Genomic DNA, 21,903 nt, shown 5'->3' on the forward strand with positions numbered 1-21,903 from the left:
AGACAAAAAGTCTAAGGGACCCTGCATCAGTTTCTATTCCTCCCCCACAAAAAAGAGTCAATTTCTGTAACTGGAGTAAATCCACACCCATGCAGGACATATTTCTGACATGGCCTGGATATTGTAATAAAACCAAGAACGAGTGAAGATGCATCAACCCACAGATTTGGCCTTGGGTGTCTGCCACACTCTATTTCCTAACAATGGGATTTCACGAAAGAGGAAACATTCCCTATAACCACTAAGTATCATTACCCAACATTGGCGTCTACTGGCTACACCTAGTGCAACACCGACATTTAAGATCTCCAGCTTTGCAGGTGGAATTTCTCCACCTTCTCCCTCACAAGGCCCCACGTCTTCCAATCAGTGCTGGAGACGGATCCAAATCATCCAAGACATTTCTATGTTAAAAAGGGAGACCAGCCATTGCACCTTCTCCCTAGAAGGCCTTTTAGCACGAGGCACAAACTTATCCTAATTTAGTCTGCAAAATATCTCCCCTGTTCCATCTTAAAGACTGTTCCAAACTGAACACTGGAGCTTCGCCCCATCATATCTTCCCTTCCCTCCTTCATTGCTTTATGATGCTATGTTATCCCGTATATTTCTGTCTGATTGTGAAGATCATCTTTGGATGCTCTTCTGTGTGTGACACCGCCCACAATGGTGTAATGGATGGTTACCAAGAAAAGAGCCTTCTCTGGGGTGGCCCCCATCCGTGGAATACCCTTCCCACGGATACCTGCCTGGCACCTTCACTGTATACATTTAGATGCCAGGTTAAGACGTTTGTCTTCCAGCAACCATTTCATCTTTAATCTGTTGCTCCGATTATTAACTTTATTACCGGCTCATTAATATGTTTACTGTTTTAATATTTTAATATTTTGAGTGCTGTGTTTATTGTTTTGCTTGTTTTTATTGTTGTTTGGGGATTGTTATTTTAAAAGACTGGAAACTGCCCCAAGGGCATCTACCAGTTGAACGGTATATAAATTAAATACACACCCACACATATACACACATATAGAACATTTAGCCTGAAGAAGCATTCTGGTGAATGTGAAAGTTTGGTCATTATTGTGAATGTCTTAATTCAGCCTTCCCCAACCTGGTGCTCGGCCCCTTGATGTGTGGAACACGCATGCCCAACTGCTCCCTATTTGCAACTATTAATAGCTCCTGACAGCAAGGATGTTCCTTGCTTGAAGAATCTCAGGAGTTGTGACAGGACTGGCTATGCTGGCTGGCTGATGATGGGAGTTGTAGTCCAACACATCTGGGGGATTGTTTAGTTCAATCTATCAAAAAGGTATTATTATGCTGCTAATGCTGCAGCTTGGATTTTTTTCTCATAACGGCCTGACCTGTCTATCTGCAATTTCTGAATACCTACTCTGTGCCCACTTCCCCTTTCACTCACATACACTCCGCCATTTACATCACTCACATATAGAGTTGCATAAGGAATCCACCTCAACTGGATCCTGCCTGGATTTTGAGTTTCTGCATCTCCAGCATAGCTTCTAGAATGAAATTTAGCTGGGCAGAATTCTGGTTTTGGGTCCATGTCTGAAGGAACAGCTTTTGCAATTTCCCCCAGGAACATCAGAACGGCTGAACATTTTAAAAGAACAGTTTATTTTCTAATTCATAAAGTTGTGCCATGGTGCCGTTTCTTCAGTTTAGCCATCTCACATTGGCTATTCTTGCACCCTGTTCACAGAATTGGGTGTCTCTTTAAAGAATGCTTTTCTTTGACCATGCCAGCCTGCTCCGAAATGGTACAATGGTGAAAAAGCAATACAGTGAAACTGCGCAGTGAAACATTTCAGTCCAATGTTTTGTAAAAACTGGACATGCACAGAATGTGTCCGGTCTAAACATTCTGAAATCCGGATTTCTGAGAGGAATTTAACCTGAGCAGAACTGACCAGATGCCAGAATCCCAGAACAATAACAAAATGGAAACACTTGGGGGCTGCATTCTAGTGGTGGGTGGCGCCAAAAGCAAAAATACTAAAAAATACTGGCATATTTTCACTTAAAGGTCCTACTGCCAATAACTGAGCTGTTGGAGAGGCATTTCAAACTTTTAGAATGGGGAAAAGCCATGCAAGAACCAAACTACCAAACTATCATCTTATGGAGGAAAGGGGGTAGGCCCGGGGGAATCCCAAAAGGCTAGATCGGGACCCCAGGTGCCTGGATCAGGACATCAGGTATGCCAGATTTGGCCCACAGGCCTGAAGCTCAACACTCCCACCTTAAAAATGGATGTCCAGCAGCACTGCCTACTTGCTCCACTGCTGAACCTGTTTCGTCCAACAGCACAAAATCCCACTTATGGCCTTATGGGATGACAGTTCTCTAAGCTTCTGGAAAGTGTTCATAAACACTCCGTAACACCTCCACAGCAGAATCCAGTGGTTAGCAAGGGATCATCGACCAAAGCCAGAGCTCTTGCAGTCCATAACTGTGGAGGTTTCGAAGACTGCAGCCAGCAGTTATCGAATTGTTAAAGGTATACAGCATGAGGACATCTCCCAGATGAGTCCAGTGATCCATCAATCCCAGTATTGTCTGCTCTGACTGGCACCAGCCTTCTGAGGTCTCAGGCCTTTTCCCATCACCTGCTACCTGAATCTTGTAAACTGGAGAAGCCAAGGACTGAATATGGGATCTTCTGTGCACACAACTATAGGGCCTCTCTACCTGTTTTGTAGAAGTTACCTGATTCGGGGTGTAGGGTCAACTGCCAGTACTGCACTTTTACCATAAACTGATGTGCCCTGTATTTCTCTCTTTGTGTGACCTTAGCAAGTGCCCCCAAAAGGTTGCCCAAAGCTGGCTTTGCAAATGCATCTATAGTGGAAGACTTGCCAGACAAACAGGAGGGAGTGCTCACCTCGCTTCTGCATAAAACTGAAGAGGTCATCAAGGAACTCCTTCCTTTTGGGGTCCCCATCAAGTTCATACAACTACAGAGAGAGGGAGAGAGAGAGAGAACAGGGAATGTCAGGTCATTTAGGAAATTTCAGAAGCAAAACCAAAACATGTTTGCTGGTGGGGAGGGCTTCCCAAAAATGCCACCATCACCAAATTTGCCGTGGTGGCAATGAACACCCCCCCCCCCTTTTCCTTGAAAACAAGGTGTGCAGGGAGCAAACGCCTTGTTTTCAAGGAACATCTTGGTGGTGGTGTTTATCACCACAGCGGCAAATCTGGTGGTAGCATTTTGGGTGATGGCAGGTGGGTGCAGCCCCTCAACTCCTGGTTTAAGAGGATGAGATTACCCTAAATATCAGTATCTTCATTAATTATTTAACCTTTAAAGAAATTAGGCCACCTTTAAGGATGGAACCAGGCAACGTACAAGGCAAAACAGTGCAAAACAATACAATTCAATAAAAGTAGCAGCTACGAATAAAACCAGGACCCCCAAATTAAGAAAAGCTCAACAGCAAGAAGTGGGCCTTCAGAGCTTTCCTGAAGACCTGCAAAAAAGGGACCTGACAGACCCCCAATGGAAACTCATTTGAGAGATGTGGGGCCATCACTGAAAAGGCCCTCTCCCCTGTATTCCTAAACCTGCCCATGCTTGGAGGCAGGCAAGTGAGAAGGGCATCTGTTGATGACCTCAGAGTGTGGACATCCTGATACAGGTGAAGGCCATACTGAAGCAGAAGCCAGGTTTTTAAGAAGATGCACTGCTATCTTCAAAATGAGGGTCACTGTCAAGGCAGATCGTCTGCCACAATGCTGCAGAAATGCAGCTTTCTAAGGGAGGGATGTAGGAACCAGCTATTTTCGAGCTCACCAAAATTTGCTGAAATGCAGGTTCAAGTTTGTTTCGCCTTGCTCCCAATTTTGTTTTCAATGTATTTTTCAGCTCAATGGAATGGGAAAGTGTGCATGTCAAATGGGAGGAAATGCATGTTTCTGTGCACATTTTTCAAAAGTGTGCACATTTCCCACATAAGTGTAAAAATGTGCATTTCTGAAAAACACACATTGTAAAATGTGCATTTTTAATAAGTGATCACAATTGCGAATTTCACCTTTTTGGATGATTTGCGAAGATACACTTCTCATACATCCCTGTCCTAGTTTCTTTGTGGAAAAGAGCCCCATCAGGTTTCTAGACTTAATTGTGTGAGAGAGAAACAGAGAGTGGCACAGAAAGTGTAGCATGCTAGGCTGCAACCGGACCATAAACTCTTTTCCTTTTAAGAGTTAAACCACATTAAGCCCATCCCTTCGTCTAATTAGATGTTCCACAGCTACTGAAAACCGTGAGTCAGCAACTTGGCAAAGGCAGTCGCAAGCATGCCATGGAGAGGACAACAGCAGACACAAACACATGTGGGGGCCCAGAGCCAAATTACTGGCCCACCCTCTTGTATGCCTTCTACACCCTCCGCCACCTTCCTCCTGGCCACTTTCAAGAGAAAGCTGCTCTCTTTCAAGGGTCTATACAGGAGGACACAGAAAACACTACCACTGTCTCCCACCATTCTATGCTTGTAAAATGCGGATTTCTAGCCTGCTGAATCCCCGACACTGGGCACGGGTTACGAGTAGGGCTTGACGTTTTCAAAAAATCAGTGGACGGAAAACTATTTCATCCAGCGAAAAGCTGCCCCTATTAATCAAGTGGCAGTTTATTATTATTATTTAATTTTAAACGAAAGCTGCTGCTACAAGTTCGCAAAAAAGATAATCCCAAATCAAACACCTTTATTGAGAACACCTGTATGTGTTCTTTCTTGTTTGTTATTCCACCCTTTCCAACCTGGTGCCGTCCAGATGCATTGGACTTCGATTTCCAACACCCCCAGCCAACATGCTGGTTGGGAATGATGGAAGTGGCTGGGGATGATGGAAGCTGTAGTCCAACACATCTGGACAGTGCCAGATCAGGGAAGGTTGTGTTACATGATTTCAGTTGTGTCCCTTAAAAAAGAAGAACATTCTCAAATATCTCTGAGAATGTGTTTGCTCATACACAAGTTTATACAGATTTTATCAAAACTCATTCTGTGAATAGACCATGCCCTCTTTTTAAAATCCTAGGAAAGTTCACCCAAATCAGTGTGAGAGGTTAAAACGCAGCCCATAAAATTAACACAGTGTGCAACGTTTTGCTTACTGCATTTACGTCAGGGAAACATGCTCTGGGCCTGCTAGCCTCCCCTAAGCTGATGCCCTCCAGATCCACTGGAATACTAACTCACATCACCCCCAGCCAGTGATGGGAGTTCCAGTCCAACACATCTGGATGGCACCAGGTCGGAGAAGGCTAATTTGGGGCATTGAAAAGTTTTCCCTGACTCGAAATTCTCTGGGAAACCCACATCACAGGTCACAATTAGCAATTAGAAAAGACAAGAAAAGCAGTCAGCCAGCCAGCAACACAAAAAGGCTGACTGTGCCATTCCCAAACCAGGATGTGGCATGTGCTAGAATAGAGCACTGATGTCATGGGAGAGGGTCACAATCACACACACACCTCTTTTGAAATAATAGATAGAACCTCATGCTCCCTGATATAGCCCCTCCAAGGGGCACTACAGATGTTCTAACTGCCCCTGAAGAGCAAGAAGCAAAGGAAAGCAAAACCATTGTTGATGAAAATCTTGCATATCTTCTGCACTTGCCTGATTATGGTAAAATTTCGGGACCTTCTGCACTGAATGAGAATTCTAGTCTGGAATACACACCCCGCTCATGCAGCCTTCCCCAACCTGGATGCCCTCAAGATATGTTGGACTACAAGTCCCAGCACCCTGTGGCCAGCTTGGTTGTAGTCCCAACACATCTTGAGGGAACCAGGTTGGGGAAGATTGCATCAGCAGTTCTTTTGGGGTGTCTTGAGGGTATATGTGGCATGTGAGGATATTGAAAAGATGATCTACCTCTTAGCAGTGGTCTGAACAGCGGTTTCTGTTAACTGAAAGAAGGTCAAACCCAGCCTTGATCGATCACTGGTGTCTCAGGGTCTGGGACATGGGTACAAGAGTTCACCTGATTAAAGGTGCAATCCTGTGGCCGCTAGACAGCGCCTAGACTGCCATGGCATTTTTCGGTTTCTGGGAACTGAGCTCGGAGCTAGGGCTCCAAGCTCAGTTCCCAAGAACTTCACTCCCTGCCCCGTCCCCACTGCCTCATAGATGGCATGCTCCTAAGTGCAGCATGCTAAGATGGCATGCTCCTAAGTGCAGCATGGAGCAGGTGAAAAGGGGGCATTCCAGGTTGTTACGACGCTTCCTATGCGCCACGCAGCCTCCAGCTAGACAGCCAAAATTGGCCGTCTAGCTGCAAATGCAGGGTGGCTGGAGCGCGGAGGAGAGGATCCCCTCCATGCTCTGCCTCCCTGCATTGGATATTCAGCTGCCTCCAAGTTCAACTATCTCCATAGGAATGCACCCTAATTTAATTAAAGAGTTAGAGGAGGGAGATCAATAGCACACTGACTTATAGAAAAGTGGGGTTTTAAAGAAATTATTACTGGACTGAAAACTTCCAGGAAATATCCAAAACCTTTTTCTGTACTGGGGATGATCTCATGTCAGTTGGCCTGGTATATAAAAAAACTACATTTTAATTGTTAATTGTTGTTGTTCAGTCGTGTCCGACTCTTCGTGACCCCATGGACCATAACACACCAGGCCTTCCTGTCCTGCACTCTCTCCCGGAGCGTGCTCAAGTCCATACTCATTGCGTCGGTGATGCTATCTAGCCATCTCATCCTCTGCCGTCCCCTTCTCCTTTTGCCCTCAGTCTTTCCCAGCATCAGGGTCTTTTCCAGGGAGTTTTCTCTTCGCATTAGGTGGCCAAAATATTTGAGCTTCAGCTTCAGGATCTGTCCTTCCAATGAGCACTCAGGGTTGATTTCCTTTAGGATGGACTGATTTGACCTCCTGGCAGTCCAGGGGACTCGTAAGAGTCTTCTCCAGCACCACAGTTCGAAAGCATTGATTCTTCGGCGCTCAGCCTTCCTTATAGTCCAGCTCTCACAGCCATACGTTACTACTGGGAAAACCATAGCTTTGATTTTAATTGTTAATATTGCTTCCTAATTTGCAAGTAGTATCTGGTATAGCTATGTATTAGGATATCATTATATAAAAGGATAAGTGAATAATAAAGTAAAACAAATAAAACGAAGGAAAGAAGCGTTGCTGGCTACCAAGTTCATACTAGAGCCATTCGCCCAATGTCAGGGCCAGAACACAATGCAACAATCAGATGAAGCAAGAAGGAAGAAGCATGCCATGCCTGCCTGCTTGGAAGAAAAAGTACACGTGTTATTATCCACGAATTTCCTTTGACGCAGAGTGAATCTTCTCGCTTTCCAACTGAGTTGGGAGACACACATTTCCTTTCCGTTAAGCAGAGCATGCAGGAATGCAGAGCCATGAAGATCCTGTGTTTGCTATGCCCCCAAAGTGTGGAACACGTGTGTCCTGGCTGCTCTCAATTTCCAGCTATTAATAGCTTCCTGTCAGCAAGAATGTTCCACGCTTTGAAGCAGCTGCCGAACTCTAACAGACTGGCCTCTCCTGCCACTCACTTATCACGGCGGCAAAAAACGCAGATGCTCCTTGCTGCCCAGGCCTCTCAGATCCCCACCAGGCACGTGAATTCTGCAAATGGGATTGTTATTTATTTAAATTATTTCTGCCCTGTTCTCCAGCTGAATTTTCCAGAGTGGCTTTTCTCACATTAAAAACTAAAGCATACAGCAGCAATAAAAGGCAACGAAGAAGAATAAAGAACAGCAGCCTCAATCATAAAACACCTTGTGCAATAAAAAAAAGCGGCATCCTGTTTGTGGAACTCTCCCGCCAGGGAGTCTCACCTGGCAGATGTCTCTGAGGTGCCAGGCAAAGAGATTTTTATTTTCCCAGACTTTTAGCCTCATATACATATATGTATATATTTTATTTCTTCCGTGATCATTGTTAGAGCTGCTCTTTACTGTTGTCAACTGTGTGTGTGTGTGTGTGTGTGTTTAAAATGTTTTCCTCTGTTTGACAACCTATTGCGAGCCACCCTGAAAATACTGAATTGAAGGGCGGCATAGAAATGGTTTATGCAAATAAATAAATATATAAAACACTGGTGTACTGCTCCCCATCTAAAACAAATTCCAGAGTGGTAAATAAAATCTTCAAAAAGCCATCTAAAAACAGGGCATTCCACACCTGGTGACAAGACCATTGAGAAGGTCTTGTCACCAGGAACCCACCAATTCTAAAAAACTTGCCACAAGATTGCCCTAGGACCCGGCCAACAGACAGGCTCTCGGAGGTGAATAACAAAAATAACTTATTTTATTGAAATGTATTTATTTATTATTTATATACGGATTTATATTCCGCCTTCCCTGTGGTCACGCACCACTCAGGGTGGCTCATGCCAATTCTGAAATACAACAGCAGTCCATAAAAATGACAATGCGATAAACCAGAGGCAGGTTCAGCAAAGAAAGCAAAGCCTTTGAATAGGAAATTAGCTACCTGGCAAGATAGAGGCCTGCTGGAATATACATATATTTCACCATCACAGCAAGAGGGGCGCCAACATGGGGCAAAGATGTCTGTAACTTGGGTGCAGCTACTGAGAAGGCCCTTTCTCTTTGTCCCCATCAACTGAACCTCCATCAGAGTCAGGACACAGGGAACAGCTTTCTCCAAGAAGACCTCGGAGTGTGGGCAGGCTGATACAGCAAGAGCTGGCCGCTAAGGCAGAGGTAGGGGTCGAAATCTGGGGTCGAAATCCAGCCCTACAGGGTTTCCCAGATGGTTCCACCCCTTTCCCCTAACCTCTGACTGTTTGATTTCCTGGCTATTGTGCAGATTTTTTCCCCATCCTAAAAGGCTGAAATGCTTCTCCTAAGGCTTAGTGACTGGCAGATTTATGCTAAAATATGCGGGTACATTTGGTACTTTGGCATCTCCCCTTTTGCCTTTGACCCACCACTGGAATGTGGCCTCTGGGAGATTCCCCTAAATCAATCTCAGCCTTTGGAATGAAAGCCGTTCAACATCTCTGGTTCCAATGTCAAAACGGTGCTTGCATTTTCATGGGGCAGCACACCTTGAAAGGCGGGTTTAAAATAAATAGTCACCCCTAGGGTGGGTAGGGGGAGAAGAGAAAGACAGACGAGAGAGAGAGAGAGAGAGAGAGAGAGAAAGAGAGTTTGGAGAGAGAACGTTTTCACCCTCTCTCCTAAGACTGGAATGGAGTCACCCGAAGGAACGGAGTCCAGCACCGAGGGCGAACGTTTTCCCCAAACACATACAGTGCAAGGAACTTGTGGAATCCACTCCCATAAAAGGCGGCAGTGGCCATGAGCTTGGGTGGCTTTTAAAAAAGAAGAGAAGGCAGGCACATTTGTGGAGGAGGTCTGTCAGCAGCTGCAGGCCCTGGTGGGGAGAAACAACGGAGTCAGGCCATCCCTTTCATGCCTGGCTCAGGAGCTTCTCCTGGGGGCATCTGGGGGCCACCGCTGGAAACAGAGCACTGGGGTAAATGAAGAGGTAGTCTGATATGGCAGGGCAGTTTACACTGGTTGGGTCGTATTGTTTGCTGTTGTTCTTTATTGCATTTATACCCCGCCTTTTTCCCTCTTGCAAGGAACCCAAGGCGGCTTACATTATCCTCCTCCTCTCCATTTTACCCTCACAACAACAACCCTGTGAGGTGGGTTGGGCTGAGAGTCTGTGACTGGCCCAGTCACCCAGTGAGCTTCCATGGCCGAGTGGGGACTAGAACGGATCTCCCGGCTCCCAGTCCAACACTCTCGCCACTGCACCATGTGGGCTCTCCAATATTGCTCAGGTTATCTGGCGGCATTCTGTTTTTAACAGGCCCCTGTCAATGGCGCCCCAGTTCTCGGGCCCCATGTGACCCAGCAGAGAGCGAAATTGGATCTTTCCAATTCCAATGTCGAACGGGAAAATTTTCTGGAAATCTTTCCTAAATTGCATAGGGTAATTTGCAATGGGAACCTTTTTCATGGAAGATCGAGATAAAACGCTTTAAAAGAACAACAGTTTTATGCACATGCAAATGCAGAAGGCAGCAATGCCATAGACAGACAAAAATCAACAAGGTCAAGAGAAAAGGCAAGGTGGGATCCAAGGAGTCGTGGAGGTTTCAAAGCCCAAACCTGTGGGGTCACACGCTGTGCTCTGCAGTGAAACACGTTCTACACATCATTTACAGCCAGCAAAAAAAATCAAGTGTGTGTGTGGGGGGGAGAGAGAGAGAGAAGATATGCATGCACGGTGTGGAGAATGTGGATAGGGAGACATTTTTCTCCCTCTCTCAAAATACTAGAACCCAGTGGGGTCCTCCCATGAAGCTGATAGGTGGGAGATTCAGGACGGATAAAAGGAAGGACTTCACACAGCACAGAGTTGAACTACGGAACTCACTTCCACAGGACGCCATGATGGCCACCAACTTGGATGGCTTTATAAAAGGGGATGGACAAATTCATGGAGGATGAAGTTATCAATGCCTAGTAGTCCTGATGGCTCTGTGCTACCTCCATCAGAGGCAGTGAGCCTATGCACACTAGTTGCTGGGGAACATGGGTGGGAGGGTGCTGTTGCACTCGTGTCCTGCTAGTGGGTTTCCCGTGGGTAGCTGGTTGGCCACTGTGTGGACAGAATAGTGGACTAGATAGACCCTTGGTCTGATCCACCAAGGCTCTTCTGATGTTACAACCTTCCTCAGCCTGTGCCCTCCAGATGTGTTGGACTACAACTCCCAGCATCCCCCAGCCAGCTGCAGTTGTTCAGCCTGAAGGCTAGAAGGGCGGTGGTGGTGAGGGCTCCTCTGTTCATTGAGCGGCACGGTCCAAAGCGGGCCTTGAACACAAGCAGAAACCTCCAGCCGCCACGAACCTGATAAAGCCGGGCTCCCAACCACACAGAAGGCTCTACTCGCATGCAAGGGAAGCGCCCTTCAGACCATGCTGCTCAAGATGGCACAGTTGGGAACAGGGAAGACAGGAATGGTGGTGTTGAGAGTGGGGCTTGCCAGCACACCCTTGCCCCCCACCCCCTTAAAACCTTATGTGTTCAAGCGGAAAGCCTGCCTGGGTCACGAAAAGCATAACAAAACTCAGACAAAAGCGTACATACTTTCCTCTTCCTGCCACATGTTTTCCGATGTATTTTTTGCACAGAAAAAAGTTTAAATGCTGCCAATAGCAGAATGGCTAAGAGATTGAGCTATGGACTAGAGCGGCCAGGCCAGGCCACGAAACTAAGCACGCAGCCTTTAGTCAAGCTATCGCTTTCCACCACCCCGCGCCCCGCGCCAGCCTAAATCTGCAAAATGGGGAAAATGTCTGCCCACCTTCTAAGGTTGTATGTTGTATAGAAAAGTATATGGCTGTTGTAAATACCAAGTATGGCATATTTTGGGTTATACACCATTTTGATAATATCTGAGTCCAATAAATGATCAAACTTAAATACTCGGCTAATATTGGACATGCTTTGATTACTCCAATAATCAATAAGACAAATTCCAGCTATTGATATATCTGCTATTTTTGTTGGCCTTCTGTAACTCCAAGAACAGTTGGTTGATTTGGCCATAAACTGCCACTAATTTATTCATTTAGATGGTCCCATATTCTCTCCTATCACTGGTATTGTTGCAGGTCCTAAGATTTAGGATAGAATATTAACCTGTTTTATTTTTAGAGAATCTGTTCTGACAGATTTAGGGCACAATCTTATGCATGTTTACACAGGTAAAAAGTCCTACAACCCCCAGCATTCCCCAGCCAGCTTAGCATAGCCAGCTAGGGCATGCTGGGAGTTATAGGACTTTTTTCCTGTCTAAACATGCATAGGATTGCACCCTGAGAGAGAAAAGGAGATTAAGTAATGAGAAAGGACCTTAACAAGTCTTGAATCATAGCCAGGCCGCAGTACTCAGGCCCCCAAGAACCCTATTTTTGTTTGTTTTTTAATGCAAGGTTTCTAGTTCTCATGGCTGCAGAGCTCAGCTCAAAAGTACACGACCGATGCCTGATGAAGTTTTCGGAAGCCAGGGAATTCCGAAAAGTCGCCAAATGGGCACTTTTTTCTTTTACTAGGACCTTGAGGTCTACCAGCCAGAGCTGGACCCAAAACGGCAGCTCGAGGGGGGAGTCAGTGATATGCTGTAGCCCATGAAATGGTTGTTGTGAACTGTCCAGAGAGCTTTGGCTACTGGGCATTGTAGAAATGTAATAAATAAATAATACACTGGGACATAAACAAATCTACATGTGAGTTACCAGAGTTACCAGAAATCATGGATTCTAACACGAGAGCTGAACAGATATCTGATCAAAAGGAACCAGTAATTGGTCCCATTTTACAGATGAGAAACACTGAGGTTGAGAGATAAACTATTAGCACAAGGCCAGCAATGGAAGAGATCCCCCCTGCCCAACCCCTGGCAATTTAATTTGCTCTTGTTAAACTGGGAGCCAGAAACCCTTGGAGATCTACTGCAAATCACGCAGAGATCTACCAGTAAATCTTTACCTACCTTCCATCACCTCCTCCTTTTGCCTATCAAGATCTGCCCCATCTCAAGGACTGAACCTCAAGTGAAACCGTGTATGCGACTGAGGGCAGACAGTGTTCTCCAGAGTCAATCACTCTGTACATGCGCTGAGGCTAGTTTCAGGGCTGACCCTTTTTAATGTGAACCGCTAAAGGATTAAAAAATAATAATTAAGCAGTGCAGAAATGTATCATCATTATCGTTACATAATAATTATTATTATTTCTATACTGCTTAATGTTTTTAGAATAATAATAATAAAAATGGAAGTGCAAGTAAAAAGTCACAACTTTTAATTATTCTGCCACCTCCCTCACCCCTCCGAAAATAAAAGCTATGTAAGTTCAAAATTAACCTTTGCTTCTCATGAAGGACTGGATTGTTGAGGGACAAAAGGAAGTTCGAGCGACAGACGCGTGTGCTTTTTTAAAGACACACATGCGGAAGGCATGTGGCTGATCACCAGGGCAAGGGTGCTTTAGCGTCCGCCTTTGTATGCTTTTGGCTGCTGATGTTGCAAAGGGAGGGGGGCAATGGAGGGGGGAGTGCGTGGAGATGTAATGTTTAAGCAAAAAAGAAAACGTTCTTTGAACTTTGGCAAGGAAATGCACATATCGAGAGGCAGAAATTTCAAGAAGTATAAAAATGGAAGGAGAACTGGAGGGGAAATCACATGACTGTTCTAGGAAAAAGGAGCTGGATGGGTGCATGGGGGACACACACCAGTGAACGTGGTTTTATTTCATCTCCCCCTCCCACATGTTGCCAACAGCAAGATCTTGGGGGTGCACACTGAAGACGCTCGGCACACAGGCTAGTTAACGCTTAGATAGCCTGCACAGCATAGAGGCTGGATTAGGATTGGGGGACACTGGGTTCAAATCTCAGTTGGGCCATGACACTCACGTGGACCAGTCATGACCTCTCCGCCTAACCCGCCATGCAGGGATACCATGAGGATGACGTGGGGGCTGGGAGAACTGTGCATGCTGCCTAGAGCGCCTTGGAGAAACGGCAGGATAAAAACGTAAACGAAGAGAAAGGTAGTAAGTGCATTCACACATTACATCTTCCAGTGTACACCCAAGTGCAGGCGCGGAAAACCTTTTTTTCTGTCCAAGGCTGCATTGCCTCCTGGGTAATCTGTCACTGGCCGCTTGTCAACTGTGTGCAGGACACAGACCCAACTGCGTTATCCCCCCTTTCTCTGTCCCCTTTCTGCCACCCCCTTCTCTCCCTCTCCCCCTTTCTGCCACCCCCTTCTCTCCCTCTCCCCCTTTCTGCCACCCCCTTCTCTCCCTCTCCCCCTTTCTGCCACCCCTTTCTCTCCCTCTCCCCCTTTCTGCCACCCCCTTCTCTCCCTCTCCCCCTGTCTGCCACCCCCCTTCTCCCCTCCCATGCAGCAGGCATGCAGCAGGCTGCCAGGGGAGGGATAGATCGCTCTTGCCAGAGGTCTAAACCGATTACATGCAGAAGGCTTTTGGAATTTGGTCAAAGGCTGCAAGCTGACCATCCCTGGCCTAGAGTGACACTACAAAAATTACATGGTGGTCCTGAACTGTGAATGAGTATTGCCTCTGCCATCTGCTATACTGTTTGAACGACTTTGTTTTAAGGACCATTGTTGTTTCATTTTCATGTTTTCATATTTTATTCACCACGGCTTGAAAGCCGCTTTTGAGGCTCACTGAGTGGAGAAAGAGCAGCAGATAAATGCCAAATGCTACCAGTCGCCAAGAATGCAGTGACCTTTGGCCACTGCGTAAGAGCTGCTGCAATGTGCTGGGGGAAAAACACCCAGCCCAATCCACTGGGTTATTGAAAGATCACAAATGAGAGGGTGTCACGAGAGAACTGATGGGCAGGTGGGCCAAAACGACGCCATCATAGGCGTCCATATAACTTCTCCAAAAGAGCTGCGCACGTATAAGTCAGCGTTATCCAAAACATCAGACCAGCAGAGGCTGGCCTCACTCACAGCCAATATTTACTTCCAGAAGCTGTTAAGAGTAAGGATGATTCCCCCTCCACCTTGTTAGAAGAAGGGCTGTAGCTTGGTGGTATTAAAATTGTCCCTTTACTCAGAAGCATGAGGACTAGAATCTTTTTTTATTATTATTTTTAGGGGAAGGGCCATAGCTCAGTGGTAGAACACATCCTTTCTTTGCAAAAGGTCCCAGGTTCAATCCCCAGCATCTCCAGGTAGAGCTGGAAAAATTCCTGCCGGAAGCCCTGGAGAGCTGCTGCTGCCAGTCAGTGTTGACAAAACTGGGCTAAATGGACCAAGGGTCTGACTCAGTACCAGGCAGCTCCCTATACTCCTGTTCTTCCCCTTCCCATGCTTCCTCCTGAGTCACTGACGCGGGTAGGCATTTTCATTGGAAAGTGGCCATCCCAGGACAGAAACTCATCCAGAGACACGACAGGCCACCTCTTCTGAAAATCCAATCATGCCCAAGGAAGAAAAACTCAAGCCAACCTATCCATCTCCTGTCAAGGGTAAATGGAGAGAAGCACAGTACGAAGCAGGAAGTTCCAATACTTTTAAGATCATTTCAGCTTTCACAGCACAGAGATCTGGAACCATCGCTTGCAATGCATCTTTGAAAGCGGACTGGGGGGGGGGGGCAGAAAGGCAGCATGAACGGAACCTAAAATGCAGCTGTGGCTTCTTTCTTTGGCCAGCTAGCAACATCTGAAACCTTCAAGCTTTTCTTGCTCAAAAGTTCAGGTATCGGAAGGGAGCGGCAGAAGAAGAAGATAATAACAATTGAGGAACTGAAAGGCTATTTGTGTCCCAGGCTGCATCTGAAACCAAGAAGCCCGTTAAATGAGTCGCCGTTTTGAGGGCCGCTTCCTGTAACGCTGGGGGGACTGAAATGAGCAGGTGTTGTAGGTGCCTATCTCCTTGGCTGCACCAGCAATGCTGCATTCCTCATCTGTACACTTTTTTTAAAAAAAAGTTGATAAAAAAGCAAGGTGCTGCTAAAAGGCCAACTAAAGGACACTGCTGACGGCATGGAGAACGGCCTTTCCATTACGCAGCCATTTGCAACCCGGAGGCTTGACTACGACTCTGTGGTTGGCATGGGGCTGACCCTAGAGCAGGGGTGTTGAACCTCTTTCAACTTGAGGGCCAAATTCAGTGGCAGAGAAGGTCTTGTGGGCTGCATCCAGTGCCAATACTTAAACCTTAGGAAAGGCTAAAGCCAGGAAACTGCCAAACGAGTAGGGTGAAAGGGGGTGGGGTAAAGGAAGGGGGCATGGCCATCTAGCAAACCCCAGAGTACCGGACTGGGACCGCAGGTGGGCCAGATTCAGCCAGGGGCCTGAGGTTCGACACTCCTGCCCTAAAGGCTGGAATCTTCACCCAGTGTAGATCGTAGCATACACTAGTAGCATTGATAGGCTCTTCCATGCTTAGCTGGTAATGATTCAATCATGATGATGATTGAATAACCCTGAATGTTAAAGTGTTGTATACATATTAATATAAATCACGCAAGACGCTTTTTTTTTAAAGGACTATTTATATCTCAGTCAATGAGGACTAGAAGCATTAAAAGGTTAGTGCGGGTGTGATATGACCCCTCTGTTTGATTGGGGAGAACAGCCCACTGTGGTCTCTTCCTCCAGCAGATCCCCCCCCCCCGTCCCACTTTTAAAGCATGCACATTCCTAAGCTATTAGCCAAGAACTACAATTAGCTCTCTTGGACTGAATTGTGCAGAAATTGCCTGCTCGCCTGCCTGCAAATGGAATGGCTGGATTCTCCCAGCTCTCTCAGAAATGTAAGGAATGCTGAAGAAAGTAGTTGTTAAAAACAACAACAGCCCACCTCTCCCCTTCCCTCTCCCCTAGCCCTTCAACCCCAACACCCCAATAAAAACAGCGCCAAATCCAGTTCTCCAGTTTTCTATCAAGAGCCGTTTCCCCCTGCAACGAGGCTCCAGTTGGGTTTGTGGCTGTTTGCTGCAACCGCTTTGCTCAGTGGAGATGCTATTCACCACCTCGAACATGCTAACGGAAAGGTGGAATCTAATTTCAAATTAGGAAAGCATAAAGAAACAACAGCATTTAAACACAGCTGGCAAGAGACCTCCGGCTTTAATCTAAATTTCTAACCCAGGTGCTTCTGGGATCCCTACAAGCCCACCCCCAAAGCATGCATCTATCTTTTGATTAGGGTTGGGCAGTGGAGCTTATTTCTAGCCTGTGTCAGTTTCACATAAGTTATGTGAAACTGACTCATAAAGGAAATCTCACCTCCCTACTGTCCCCTTTTCTCCAATTAAAAAAAAGGCTGCAGGAAAACTCACATTTAAATTGCACACATCCTGCCGCCTCCACCCCCAGAGTACACATTTTTATAATGAATTTTTCAACTGAAAACTGGATCACCAAATTCAGAGCAGTACGCAATCCAACGGGTAACTGCACTCCCGAAACTGCCAATTAGGCCGCCTTGAGTCCCAGTACTGGGGAAAAGGCGGGATATAAATAAATATAATAAATAAATAATAAATAGATCAGTTCGCTTAAAAATGCAAACCACGCAAAAATGTCCAGTGTTCCTAGTTTGCACTTCTGTCCATGTATTCTCCCATTGCCGTTTTTTGTTTTTTTAATTTGTTCTTGTCTCCTTGGTCCTTTTTCCTATGCCAGCAAGGGATCCCCTCCCTCTCACTGCACCCTCTGCTCCTTTGCTCAAAGCTTTCCTGATCCACCAGAAACGGCGAAGGATTGGATGCAGAAAGAATCTGTGGGAGATTCTGCCCAGGAATTCTGCCCAGGAATCGCCAAACCCAACTGTGGAACCTGGTCGTAGAGATGCAAGGACAATTCTTTGGGCCCAAAACTGTGTCCCCACCCCTGCCCCTGAGGCCTACATCCAGACACACACACTGGTGGCATTAAGCACTATAACTTTAAGGACTGAGTGTGAAAAGGGATCCCCTCCCTCTCACTGCACCCTCTGCTCCTTTGCTCAAAGCTTTCCTGATCCACCAGAAACGGCAAAGGATTGGATGCAGAAAGAAGAGGGTGAAAAGAACCAGAGAACAAAGTCTGGTGTTGCCGGATGTAGGGATGGTGCGGGCGCCTGATTCCGTCTGGGAATCTGGCGGAACCCCCACTGCCCGCAACCCCGAGCCAAGCTCCTGACCCTGCTCGCCCCTTGTCCGTGCTCGGTGAGCGGCCTGCACTCACCTTGGAGGTGTTGTTGAGCTCAGCCGTCGTCATTTTTTGAAAAATAAAATGGTTATCGCAAGAATGTGCATGTTTGCCTACGCGCAAAAATGTGCATTTTTGCAAACATGCATATTCACACATGCACAAATGTGCACATTTCCGCAAATGCACATATGCAAATATGTGCATTTGCAAAAATGCACATTTTCACGCATATGCAAATGCGCAGGTTCTTGCGATCGCCATTTTATTTTTCGAAAAATGGCGACTGCCGAGCTTGCCGAGGCCATTGGGGTGAGTGCCGGCCGCTTGCCGAGCACGGGAGGGGTTTGAGCGCGGTCCGGGGACTGGTGAGCAGGGGCTGGACAGGCACACATCCCTGGTCAGAAGGTTCAGAAATGATGTCCCCCACACCTCCAAAGAGGATATAGTACTTTATCCAGTGCATCTTTCACATATGGAATTCACGGAACACTAGCTTTAGAGAGGGTTCAAAATTCACAGAGGGCAGGCTTATTAATAGCGAAGCAGAACCTCCACATACAAAGGCAGGATACCTGAAAACACTAGGCACTGCCGATAAAGAAGGAATAGCCACTGCTTTCATGGCCTGACTGGGCACGCCCTGGAGACATCCGGCTGGTTGTCGCTGGAAGCAGAATGCGAGACTAGATGGGCCAATCCGACCTGGCAGCACTTAAGAGTTACCAAAAGAAACTAGTGACGGCTGAAAGTGGAACCTCCAGATACAGAGGTAATGACAAGGGGGACAGACCTCAAGGGATGCCCACCCTCTCCAAGCCTCAGCTTCATTCTTCGCAGGAGCCTCTGACTGGCAACAGGGCAAAGATGACTAGATGGGTCTTGGGCCTGAACTCTTCACGTTCTTCTACAGCAGGAGCCACACGCTTGTGGCCTTCCAGAGGTGATTGGACTTCAACTCCCATCAGCCACTCCACCAGCACAGCCAATGATCTTAGACGATGGGAGCTGGAATGCAACATCTGTGGTTAAACCTTTGCCTGTGAGCCCAATGTATCCACTCAGAGAGGAAGTTGCCCGCTGCCTCTCTGCAAGATTTCCTGCAGTTGGCTTGCCCCCCTCCAACTGGCCTCGGCTTGGGACGGGGGGATAATGGAGGAGGGCCACAGGTTTCCCCCCACTGTTCTAAAGGATTAGATCAATTCACAGGGAATGGGTTTAGCTGTTGCCAAAACACGCACAAAGACACACTCCAACATGGCTCCCCCTTTGGAAATCGTTACACGCAGAGAACGAAGCTGTTGTCTGGCAATTTGTGATGCAACCCCAGCCCTGCCTCCCCCCACCCCCCAAGGGGCACGTTAATCTCACCTCTGCCATCTCCAGCAGTCTCCTCTGGAGACAGGATGCACTTTAAAAAGAACACGTAAAAACCCACGGAGGCTGCAACGCTTGCTAACAAGGCCCCAGAGAGAATGCCGTGAAGTGGGATGGGGGGGGGGGGTACGAACGTACGTTTCCTTGCATCGGTTCACCGTGAGCTGTGCTTGTAAGATAGAGTGCACTGACCAGGCCCCAGGCTGGGGGTGGGAGGGGAAGGGTTATCGGCCCCGATCAGGCCTCAAAACTGCCAGAACAGGGAGGAGGAGGAGGATGGGAGGAGGAGATGTGGTGAAGCCATCAGGATGGCAATAAATGGATAAAATGAAGGCTATAAAAGACAGTGAAAAACCAGAAGGGAAAAGGAAGGCACCCCACCACCACCAAATAACCCCTCAAGGAAAGGAGATGATGCAAAGCAGGCAAAGAAAAAGGCTAATATAATAGGAACAGAGAGAAAGCCAGGGTTAAGGAAATGCTTTTGGGGGTGGGGAGCACAGAGGCTTCAAGGGGTGTTTATGAATGAATGAATGAAAGAATGAATGAATGAAATACTGTGGAATTCTGGTTTGGCAACTAGTCGTCTTCTTGGAGGGGCAGAACACAAAGCTGATGCAGAAAGCTAATACCCCAATCCCAATTCACCTTCCTCAACCTTGTGCCTTCTCGATGTCTCAGACTACAACTCTCACAATCCCCAGCCAACATGGGACTGCTAAATCCCATGACCTTCAATGTCACTCAGGTAGCATCTGTGGGAGGTCTCAATTCTGCCCAGGAATCGCCAAACCCAACTGTGGAACCTGGTCGTAGAGATGCAAGGACAATTCTTTGGGCCCAAAACTGTGTCCCCACCCCTGCCCCTGAGGCCTACATCCAGACACACACACTGGTGGCATTAAGCACTATAACTTTAAGGACTGAGTGTGAAAATAATTCTTTGCCAACTGAGCCATCCCATCAAACCAGAGAGATCGTGCAAACCATGGCTTGTGAAGCTGCTTCAAACCACGGTTTCCGCTTTGCTGGCTGAAGACAAACCACAGTTCGCAGATCGACCAGCAAGTTGGAACTAGAAATCATGGCTTGCGGACTCGGGCTGCCGTGCTTTGGGGGGATGTACGCACGCTGAAACGCTAGGAGTGTGGAGAAATGTCTCCTCCAAGGCTTGGGAGATAGGGCTTGTGTTTATGTAGCACCATAGGAGTACAAGAGGAGGTGTGTCTGCCCCAGAGGTCTTGCAAGCTAAAATTGTACACCGAGGGGAGGTCTCAGAGCAGGGGCGGCCCTCCAGATGTTCTGGCCCACAACTCCCATCAGCCGTAGTCGACAGCCAGTGGTGGTGGATAATGGGAGTTAAAGGCCAAACACCGGGAAAGCCACAAATTGCCCAGCCCTGCATCAGAGGGAAGGGAGGGAGAAGGAGATGGGAGAAAACAGCAAAAACATTTTTTTTAAAGAGGGGACACCCTCCATCCATCACCTCTCCAGACGGCGAAACGTAGGGACGATGGTTTCCTCGGAAGAGGCATCAGAAATACAGAGTAATCTCTGAGTAATAACCAGAGTAAACTCAGGGTGTGCACCATTTACAGAGTCCCCCACACTTGTCTCGCCTCCATTCCCAGCTACTCCTTTGCAAAACACCAGGAAAAGCCACTAGCAGAGGAGCGAAGGCCGTATCCATGACAGCCGAGGCGCACAGCTGTTGACGTGTCACTCGATGCTGGAAACCCAGCCCACCCACCCACCCGCCCCACTCTCTCTGGAGGCAAGCAAGAGCTAGGCAGCTCCTGGTGGGGAGGGGCAGGTATGGGAAGAAGCTGGACAGATTCGATCCGGACCACATATTGCACCTCTCGTCTTCACAGGAGCCTTGTTGGCCATTCCACATCCAACAGAATGTCGCCACGTAACATCTTGAAAACGGGTCTTTTTGGTAGTGGCCCCCCACCCCATGGAACACCCTCTCCTATATGGTTCAGGAGGCAGAGAATGTGGGGTGTCCTTGGTCACACAAGCGTTCCCTGGCTTATAACTGATCTTCACAATTCTGCTCCACTTTACCATCTCTTTTTATTGTTTCTTTTCCTGTTGAAAGTTGAAATGTTTGCATGTTGTATTGTATATGTATTTTTCACTGTGTTTTAAAACATTTTGGTATGCAAAGGCTTAAGAGATTTTACTATATAAAAATATCTACGCATTTACCTATAGCTTTGCATCCACTTATTTCTGCATTCTTCTGCGTGGCACCGCAGTTTGAAAATAAACCCTGGGCGCACCCCCACTTTTGTGGCAGGGAGTTCCATCAGCAGGACCCACACTGTGTGAAGGAGGCAATTCTTTCGTCCGTCCTGATTGTGCCCTGTCAGATTAAAGGGGAGACCCTGACATCTAATAATGAGAAACGGGCCAAAAAAAAACAAAAAGGAAAAGAATGATTTTGATCAGTGTTCTCCACTTTTGCTTAAACCTACAAAAGACCCAAGTGGTACAGAATACATTTTCCATCAATCTGCCCCTGAGAAAGGTCTGGGATTCACCTGGAGTCTCTTCATCCTACAGCAGTTTAATTAATGTGCATTTCTCTTGCAGGAAAGCAAACTCTGTAATTTCCTAAGTGCCATGTTGTAATCCCTCACATGTATCCACCCAGCAAAGTTTCTTGGGGGGTGAAGAGACAGACAGACAGACAGACAACCATCAGGTTTTGGGAGGCCACAGTGGACAGGTTTGCAATGGGCCAATTGTGACAGC

The 21,903-nt window shown here is 47.1% G+C and overlaps 1 protein-coding gene across 1 annotated transcript in view; it reads right to left on the reverse strand.

Moving 5' to 3' along the window:
- ARID3A (AT-rich interaction domain 3A) overlaps positions 1–21,903 on the reverse strand; it is an 87,186-nt gene that overhangs the window by 31,328 nt on the left and 33,955 nt on the right. The window contains exon 4 of the mRNA XM_084825800.1: positions 2,912–2,984. Coding sequence (XP_084681926.1) covers positions 2,912–2,984 — 73 coding nt within the window. The remainder of the gene's footprint in view (positions 1–2,911; positions 2,985–21,903) is intronic.

Source organism: Heloderma suspectum, chromosome Z (assembly GCF_057233095.1).
Source record: "Heloderma suspectum isolate Gila_16-S chromosome Z, 16-S_ref, whole genome shotgun sequence".
In the NCBI taxonomy this organism is placed as follows: Eukaryota; Metazoa; Chordata; class Lepidosauria; order Squamata; family Helodermatidae; genus Heloderma; species Heloderma suspectum.